At 25.7% G+C, this 10,000-nt stretch overlaps 2 protein-coding genes across 9 annotated transcripts in view; both read left to right on the top strand.

Moving 5' to 3' along the window:
• The window catches only part of LOC136076475 (uncharacterized), a 2,924-nt gene extending 162 nt beyond the window's left edge, over positions 1-2,762 (top strand). The window contains exons 1-2 of the mRNA XM_065789842.1: positions 1-2,262; positions 2,362-2,762. The exon at positions 1-2,262 is cut by the window's left edge and continues 162 nt beyond it. Coding sequence (XP_065645914.1) covers positions 1,348-2,262; positions 2,362-2,436 — 990 coding nt within the window. The 5' untranslated portion in view covers positions 1-1,347 and the 3' untranslated portion in view covers positions 2,437-2,762. The remainder of the gene's footprint in view (positions 2,263-2,361) is intronic.
• LOC101236350 (protein zer-1 homolog) overlaps positions 1-10,000 on the top strand; it is a 62,346-nt gene that overhangs the window by 18,771 nt on the left and 33,575 nt on the right. For all 8 annotated transcript variants that reach the window (XM_065790560.1, XM_065790556.1, XM_065790561.1 and 5 more), the window contains 5 exons: positions 3,253-3,396; positions 5,163-5,221; positions 5,423-5,485; positions 7,625-7,733; positions 8,633-8,743. In XM_065790560.1, coding sequence (XP_065646632.1) covers positions 3,253-3,396; positions 5,163-5,221; positions 5,423-5,485; positions 7,625-7,733; positions 8,633-8,743 — 486 coding nt within the window. The remainder of the gene's footprint in view (positions 1-3,252; positions 3,397-5,162; positions 5,222-5,422; positions 5,486-7,624; positions 7,734-8,632; positions 8,744-10,000) is intronic.

The following is a 10,000-nucleotide window of genomic DNA, read 5'->3' as shown; positions in this document are numbered from 1 at the left end:
GAAGTGCATAAGAAAAGATGTGCTATATAAGTAATTGATAAAAGTGCTAAAATGTCCACTTTTCGGAAAAATATTTATCTAGTTGGAGTGATGAAAAATCAAATCTGCGGTAGTAAGTTACCATGTAAACGAGATGTTTTGAGTGTACTTTTTTATAACATGAGAGTTGTAAATTTAAATCTTAATGACAGCAGTGCTTTAGTTATTGATGAAGTGGTTGTTTTTTGGAAAAAAGCAAGAATCCCAGTTCAAAACCGTTCAAACTGTATTTCGAAATTAAAATCTTTGTACGATAATGTCAGAAATTTAGAAAAATCTAAAAATAAAGATACTGAATGGAAGAGAGAAAAAGAAAATGATTTTAAAGTAGATTTAGACAATCTTTTCGATATTGCCACCTTAAATGCGTTAAATGAGATTAAAATCGCCAAAGATAGAGAATTTTTAATTAAGCAAAGGGAGAAAGGTAGAGTAGGTTGTATGTTGGGAGTAGATATCAAATTATTACGTAAGGAAAAGCAGAAAGAAGAACGCACACGCACAGAAAGAAGATTTGTTGGAAAATTCTAGTTGTTCGATTGCATATTTTGAATTGGAAGATAAAGAAAACGAAAATTCACAGAAAAATTGATAAATCAAGACAATAGTGAAGATGACACATATTTAATATCGGAATCTGAACAGGGTCCATCTTCAAACAAGAGAGGACAAAAGACATTAGTGACACCTCTCCTGGACGCTGCCTTGGACAAATGTAAAGTGAGTGACAGGGATGCAATGCATATTATTTCTGCCGTCCTAGAAGCTCTTAATATAGATATCACCGAGTTCGTTCTCAATAGATCGTCTATCAAAAGAAATGGAGAGATTTTGCGGAAAATAAAATATTCGTCAATAAAATCGGTAGGAAATGATGCAAATTTTATTGAAGTGCATTGGGATTCCAAATTATTGCCTGATATCACAAAAAATGAGAAAATTAATCGGCTTCCTGTGATCGCGGTTGGTTTAGATTTTGAACAATTATTAGGAGTACCTGGAATTGCATCATCAGGAGGATCGGAAGTTTGCTCTGCTGTGTTCCATATCACTGATGAATGAAATTTAACCGAAAAAATTCAAGCTTTTTGTTTTGATACTACAGCATCAAACACTGGACGTATAAAAGGAGCTGCAGTTCTGCTTCAACAAAGGTTAGGGTGAGATATTTTGTGGCTTCCATGACGACACCATATATTTGAGGTCGTTTTGGCTGGTGTATTCACGAGGACAAAAGCAATTGTAGCATCCGGCCCTGAAATTGCTCAATTCAAAGCACTGAAAGAAAACTGGAAGAATATTGATAAAATGAAATTTTTAGATTATACCAGCGATGAAGCTGTTTATAATGCACTGAAAGATGTAGCGCCCGAAATTATTTATTTTGTGAAACAGAAACTTGCAGAAGAGCAACCACGTGATGACTACAAAGAGTTTTTGCAATTGACGCTCATTTTTTTGGGAGATAAAACAAATGTGTGTTTTAGGGCCTCCGGTGCATATCATTTAGCGAGATGGATGTCTAAAGCGATTTATTGTTTAAAACTTTTTTTATTTTGCGATCAAATGAAAATGAGAAAGGATAATTCAAAACTGAATGCAGAAATTTGCGTTTTCGTTGTATACTGTTATGTAGAGGCCTGGTTTTCAGCAACGAATACTACAGGAGCTCCCCTAAATGATATATATTTTTTGAGAAAATTGGTTAAATTTAAAAATATTAATAAAAACATTGCAACCATTGCAATAACAAAATTTTTAAACCATTTATGGTATCTAAGTGAAGAGTGTGCTGCCATGGCAATATTTGACGATAGAATTGAGAGAGTTGAAAAAATTAGAGTGGCTCAAAAAATTATGGAATGTGCAAGTAAAAACATAGAGACTGTGAATGAAAAAGAAGAAGAAAATGAAGAGACAGAAGTCATTGAGCAAAAAATATCGTTGCAAATCGGAGATGTCCAAAATTTTGTTCAAAAAGATCTACCAACTGAATTATTGTCCGCCAATTCACTTCAGTTATTTAAACGATTCGGTATTTGTGTTGAATTTCTTCAGGACAATCCGCTGAATTGGGAAAACAGAGAGGATTATCGCACAGGAAAAAATATCATTTCAACCTTAAAATGTACAAATGATATTGCAGAAAGAGGAGTGAAGTTGATTGAGGATTACAATGAAAAAATGACGAAAAATGAGCATCAAAAACAATTTTTGATACAGGTATGTATAAACAAATTTAATTTTTTGTTATTTTTTTTTGAACACATTTTATAGGCTAGGTTTAGAAAACACATTCAATATTATTTTTATTTTATTCAGGTTGTTCAGGAGTACCGGAGAGAGTTCCCAGTCGCCACAAAAGGAGGCTTACTTTCATCCAAAATATGTATCTGAAGTGGATGTATCATTTCAATAAATAAAAAATATAATATTAGGATAAACTATATCTTTATTTTACGTTTTCATTTTAATTAGTATGTTTTTATACTAAAACAAAAAAAAAAAATTCGTAATTTTATGTTTACAGTCGAGCGTACATTGTCGTTCTTATAGGTAACTGCCTTACATTGAATCTCACAACTTCAGCGTCGATGCGGCACGTGTTAATATTAACCGATTGAGCTGAAATTTGGTATATTTTCATGTCTTATATAAAGGTACATTCTGGCAAATAATTTCAAAACAATTTGAAAAAAAAAATTTTTCCTTATAAATAAGGACCACCCTAATATATATATATATATATATATATATATATATTTATATATACATATATATATATATATATATATATACATATATATATATATATATATATATATATATATATATATATATATATATATATATATATATATATATATATATATATATATATATATATATATATATATATAAATATGGCTGCTGAATGGCATGAAATTTTAAGTTCCATTATAAAGTTGTATTTAAAATATTTTAATATCAATACATACATATATATATATATATATATGTATATTTATATATATATATATGTATATATTTATATACATATATATATATATATTTACATACATATATGTATATATTTATATATATATATATATTTTTATATATCTATATATGCATATATATATATATATATATATATATATATATATATATATATATATATATATATATTATGTATATGTATTTAAGTTTAATGTTATTTTTTTTTTTACACAGGTTGCTGGGGAAGCCAATGAAGAACAAATCATTTTTGTGATTGAAACTTATTATGATAGAATAAAATTCATTTCATCTGCATTTCGTAAATTGTTTTCATTGGTAAGAGACCATCTCTGTTCCCAGCTGAAACGATGCATGGAGGTATAAATTTAAAAAGCAAAATTAAATTTAAATATTCTTTACATTGTTTTTTATAAGTAACACATATTTGTAAATAATTAAAATAATATTGTATTAAAATTAAATATTAAATTAAATTCTTGACCCCTCTCCGTTGACCTAATTCCTGTTAAGTTACCAATCTGGCTTTGTAAAAAATAGTCATACACAGCAAGTTTGTTAAAACTTTGGAAATTCTTTAATTTTTTTTTTTGTCTGTAAATAAACTTAGTAGAACTTTTGGCAAGGTTTGAGGTTTGGTAACCATTTAGAAAAGCTAATATAAAAGGTTTAGAAACTATAACAAGGGTTATATAGATTTGCATGATAAAAAATAGGTTTACAGGATAACTTAGATTTTAGTGAAGAAATCAAGTGTCGAGTCCCCCCTCTTTTATTAGAAATTTATCATTTTGTTTATTTATCTTTGAAATATATTCTAAAAAAATGTATTTATAAAATTTCATTAAGTAAGCATCAAAATGTTTTATAAACTTTATTTTTTATGAATTAATCTACTACCCTACTAACTCTCTACTACCGACAACTTACTACTACAAAACCTTGTACTTCTTGCTCACTACTACCACCAACGCACCACTACCAACCCATGACCACTAGGGTGTCTTGAAAAACAATTTTTTTTTAAATGTCTGCCCCCACCCTTTAAATTTGTATTATATAATAAAATAATACTCAAATTAAAAAAGTTTTAAAAAAATATAATTTTAGGAGTCCTTTAAGTCCCTTAAACAACATAGATCTCTAACAATTAAAAAAAAAAACAAGTTCTATAAAAGTATATCATGTTGGGCGAAATTATATAACAAATTTAAAAATAGTCATCATTTTTATAAAAAAACATTGAGTAAAAAAAAAATTTTATAAAATTATTTTGTAAAAATGCAAATTTTTCTTTGCAGTTAAAAATGTATTTTTTTTTTGTGAAATTAAAAATACAATTTTTTTTTATAAAATGATGATTATTTTTGAAATATTTATAAAGTTTTGCATGATATACTTTTGAAGAACTTTTTTTGTTGTTGATAATAATAGGGACTTGTCTGATGTTTAAGGCACTTAAGCTACTCCTCAAATTTTTTTTTTCAAAAACGATTTTAATTCCAATATTATTCTACTATATAGAACACATGTAGAAGGTTGGAGCAGAGACTTTATAAAAAAGTTGTTTTTCGGGACACCCTAACATCCACCAACCAACTACTACCAACCCACTACTTCCAACAATTACCTACATACTACTATCCGCTACTAACTTACAATTATCAAACCACTACCAACCTACTACTACCAGTTACACTAATAAATAACAATAGGAACTCTTATATTTGAACAACATTAGAAAAGAAAAAATATTTGATTCAGATTTTCAAGCTATTTAATGATATTAACTGCATAAAGTTGTATATTTGGCCATTTTTAAAGATGTTAACTGCGTTAAGTTGTATATTTGGCCATTTTTAATCAAATCCAACAAAAAGAGGTCATAATAAAAAATATTCATGAGAAATATGTGAATATAAATTCAGTTCATAATAAAATAAATCCAGTTTATTATAAAAAGTGAATCAGATGATTAGAATAGTCAAATAAAACACTCATTTAACCTCAACAATTTGATTAAAGTTTGAAACAATCACTTATATTTCAACTTTTGAAATATTTTCATTACAAAAAATGTTATTTAAAAAAATGTCCACATAAATGCATTTTGTTTACATTTTTAGAACATTGTCAAGGCAATGGAAAGATTCAAAAACGATTACGACATCCATATTGCTTCAACGTTAGTTCAATCAGCTTTGTTAATTTAAATCAGTTTATATTAATTTATTGGCTGCACAGACTAATTAGGATATTACCAAATGTTGTATAAAGTGTTAACATAAAATTTTTTATATATAAATTTTATAATAGGGTTTTTTTTAGTATGATTTAATTAATTTTTTTTATGTATTTATAAATTTAGTATTAATTTTTGTTTTAGTGCATTACTTTATCACATGACCAAAGAAGATGATTATGCAAATCAGGATCCCTTACTTAGAAGGTATGGTCAAAGTGCCAAAGTAAAAGTAGAACTTTTAAAAGAGTTTTTAATCAACCAATCTGCACAAAGTTTATTTGAATAAAAAGTATTTGGTATAGAATATAAAAAATATAGCAAATAATTGCAATAAAAGTTTATATCGACTGAAAATAAAATAAAAAAGTTTTTTTTGCTAATGAAGTTTTTATAGTAAGTTATGTATTACAAGGTTTTTACCCGTTTTTGATTTTTGCCTAATTATGATATTTCCATTAGTTTGCATTTTTTGTTTTTTGTTTTTTGATGAAAATGAAGAGTTGTTATACTTGAACAGTTGTAGTTAAGTAATATTTTTTTAATTCAAAAAGTTATTAAAAAAATCCAAAATTAAATTTAAATTCAATTCAAAAAGTAGTTTAAAAAAAAATTATAAAGTATAATAGAATACTAATGAAGTTGTTAAGTTGCTGTAAATAGCATTATATACATTTATTATAATAAAAAAAGGCAGCAGTTAGAAAACTTTCTTTGCTATAAATGGCACTTTGACCATATATTCTCTTAAGGCTAAGTATGTATCTTCTTATAGGCGTAATCTTCTGTAAGGACTAGGTATGTATCTTCTGTTAAGACTAGATTCTCTTTGTAAAAGTAGTTTTTTTAAATTGCATTAGAAAATTTTTAACATCAGAAGACGCATTAGCATTTACTCACATGATTGCCATTATTGTTATTATTATTATTTATTTTTTTTTGATTAACTTTAAACTTTAGTAACTAATGTTTAGTACTTACTCTTAGGTGCCTAATACACAGGAGGGGGCGTTTATTAATTTTGGGAAATTTTTCCTACCCACCCCATGCTTATTAAGTACTCCCACCCTTCCTCTCATTTTATAATTTTTACTGGTTATCAACAAAAAAACCATCTCACAACTAAAAAAAAATCAGAAAAGTTATATCAGTCACTGATAAGAATAAAAAACTAAAAAAAAACTCTCACCCACCCTTTTACCAAGACCTCCTCCCCCTTCCTTTTATTTTGCAGTGAAAATTGGTATGTAAAGCATGACAATTTAGAAATAAAGCATTATAATCGGGAGATAAAATTGGAGATATTGTATAAGCATTTTAAATACAGATGTTGGTTGACTAAGAAAATTGAGATAAGTTATAATTTCAAGCTATATATTGTGAAATGCTATTGAATTTGTCAGCAATTGTTCTGACTTTAATTGAAATTTTAGCATTTTGTTTTGAAAAAGTACAGTTTCATTCTTTTAATTCGCAGTCCCAATCACAGCTTCTTTAAATTGACTTATCATTATAAGTCAATTTAAAGAAAGTTATGCTTTTGTAGCATATATTGTAATACAACTATCACCAAAATGTTTTTTACAGTGATGTACTAAAAAAGAAGAAAAATGAATACTTAAACATGGTTCTCACTGCTTTGTATCCAACAACATTACAAGTAATGTAATTTGTGTTTATGAAATATTTCAAATAATTGTACTCACATTAAAAGCAAAATTTTTCAACTATGTTTCAAAATATATTCTTCTGATAGTAGTGTAGAATAGTACAAAAATTTCTACTAAAATCTATGTTTTTACAAACTGGTCGTTTTCTTAATTTTAATCATGTTTCAAAATATATTTTGTGTAGGGTTGTGTAGGATTGTACAAAAATTTCTACTAAAATCTATGTTTTTACAAAATGGTTGTTTCCTTAATTTTTAAGCATCCTGAATAATAAAAAGATGTTCTTAAGAAGAAGTAGAACAAAACAGAGAAAGGTGTTTGGCTGAGCAAAGAACATAGAGAAAGGTGATTGGCTGAAGAGTTGCTAAACAAAAACACTTAAAAATAATGGTCAGATTATTTAAACCTGATTTAACAACAAGTAGATGAATTGATGCGCAAATTTATTTAATAGCTATCAAAACTGAGATTAGGAGATTAAACAAATTTAAATTAGTTTCAAAGATAATTCAAAAAAACATTTTACATGTTTTTTTGAATTTCTTTCATATAATGATTTACATAAGAAATATCCATATAAATTTTTAAGAAATGTTTTTTTTTTCTTTACGAAAAATTTTCATTCTTTAGAAAATATTTCTATTATATAGTGTTTCAAATTTTTTGATAACTTTAGAGTTATAGTTGGTGCAATTCTAACAAGCATGGAGACTTTTCAACATAGTTTCCAGCTACAAAAGAACAGTTGTCTCGCTTTGACTAACTTTACATTTCCTGCTGAAGTGGTAACATTCATAATTATAGCATTAAATTGTTTTTTATTCATTACTTTATTTTCCTTTTAGTGATTAAAGTTAGTTCTTTGAACAGTTGATAATAAATTTATTAATTTATTACTGGTTTTTAATTTGATTGAATTTAAGATCAAGTTTGAATTTGAAATATCCTGTTTTACTGAATTTATTATAATAAAATGTCTTCAACTCTTACATAAAGTATTTTCTAACAATATATTTATTTATACAGCTTATTCAAGAAAACAGTTACTGCATTACAAAAATTATTTTTTTGTTTGCTTCTTTCTGTACCTGCGATCCATATTGCTAATGTGAAAGAAACTTATGAAAGCATAATTACTTTAAAACATATATTCTTTCAAAATCAGTGACGATTTTAAATTTTATGCTATGTTACTGAGGCTTTAGTTGGTTTATAGTAAGTTATACTGTATGTATATTGCTGTACCGTATGTATAATGTGAATATCAGATAATTAAGACAGAATGAACTGGGACTGTGAAATTTGTTAGCAGATTACTGCTGGACAATCAAAAGGGACTAACTAGAAGCTAAATTTGCTAGGAAATCTTTGATTGTAACTTCATAAATGTTTCGATATTTTTGATTTAGGAGGTCATTGTTTCATTTGATTTAGGAGGTCACTGTTTTTTAAAATAGTTAAAATAACTTAAGAAAAAACAATTTCGGCTAACAGATTTATTTAATGTCTGTTTTTACTTTCAATCCATGTGACGCCAATATTTAATTAAATATAAATTTAATGTTTTATTTGTTTAGGGCTTCATGTACATTTATTTATATATTTAACATAAAATTAATTAAAATAGATTATTTATATTTTAATGAGTTAATAGTATTAAAAAAGAATTTTATATTTTGTTTAGGAATTCATGTACATGAGGGTTGTAGATGCATTTCTGATTGCCTTGATTAATCATACAGACAGATATTTACAGCGAACTACATTACTTTTATTAAATCATTTGATTTGTCACGTGAGTTTTTAAAAAATATACTTTTAGATTTATTTATATATGAATTAACTAAGACTAGTTGCTACAATTTATTTGAGTTGTTCTTTTTTCTCTGCTTGTATACCTTTTTTTTGATGCATTAATATATATTTTGTAAGATATAAACAGTATATACTGATAGCTGGGGTAAGAAGAATCGCCAAGCACCTTGATGAATTTTATAAATATAAAAAAATAATAAATTTTGTTTATTATATTAACTAAAACAATTAAAAAAGTCAAAAATTTAGAGTTTAGTAAGGTTAAAATAAACATTGAAATATTTATTCAAATAATTCAATGTTTATTTTAACAATATTTTAATGTTTATTTATTCAAGTCAAATACAAATATTGTAAAAAAATACACCTTAAACTTTTCAAATCGGAATATACATTAATATACTTTTCATGTAATGATTCAATAATTATTTCACAACTTAAAAATAGGTTTTTAGTATTTTGTTAATAATTTCTTTCTCAATTTTTTTCAATAAATATTTTATTCAAGTTCTCATGAATATCTAATAATTGTTGTGAATGCATGCGTAACTATGAATGCATGTTTAGATAAGCACTCTGGTGTCACACTATAATATCAGGGGTTTCAGTGATGTAGTGAGCAATATAGTGGCTGCAAGCTGCAAATGCCACAACATTGACTTACTTTATATATATATATATATATATATATATATATATATATATATATATATATATATATATATATATATATATATATATATATATTTATATATATATATATATGTATATATATACATATATATATATATGTATATATGTGTATATATATGTATATATATATACATATACATATATATATATATAAATATATATATATATATATATATATATAATATATATATATATATATATATATATATATATATATATATATATATATATATATATATATATATATATATATATATATATATATAGATCTATAGTTTGTTGGCTTTGGGAAGAGCGGAAGGAAAAAAGTGATTCTTACGCCATCACATACGTCACTTTTAATTACTTTTGACTTTCGTCCAACATTTTCGTGTTGGACGAAAGTCAAAACCATTAATTTAATTACAAATTAATTGTTATATAAAAAACCCGCAAAAACGCAAATTTAATTGACCAGAATGTTTTTAAAAACATTCTGAATGTTTTTAAAACATTTTGAATGTTTTTAAAACATTCTGAATGTTTTTAACAATATAAACAATGT

The sequence above is a fragment of the Hydra vulgaris genome, chromosome 02, assembly GCF_038396675.1.
Source record: "Hydra vulgaris chromosome 02, alternate assembly HydraT2T_AEP".
NCBI lineage: Eukaryota > Metazoa > Cnidaria > Hydrozoa > Anthoathecata > Hydridae > Hydra > Hydra vulgaris.
The sequence above is the reverse complement of the archived record's forward strand: the minus strand, read 5'-3'. Positions and strand labels throughout refer to the sequence as shown.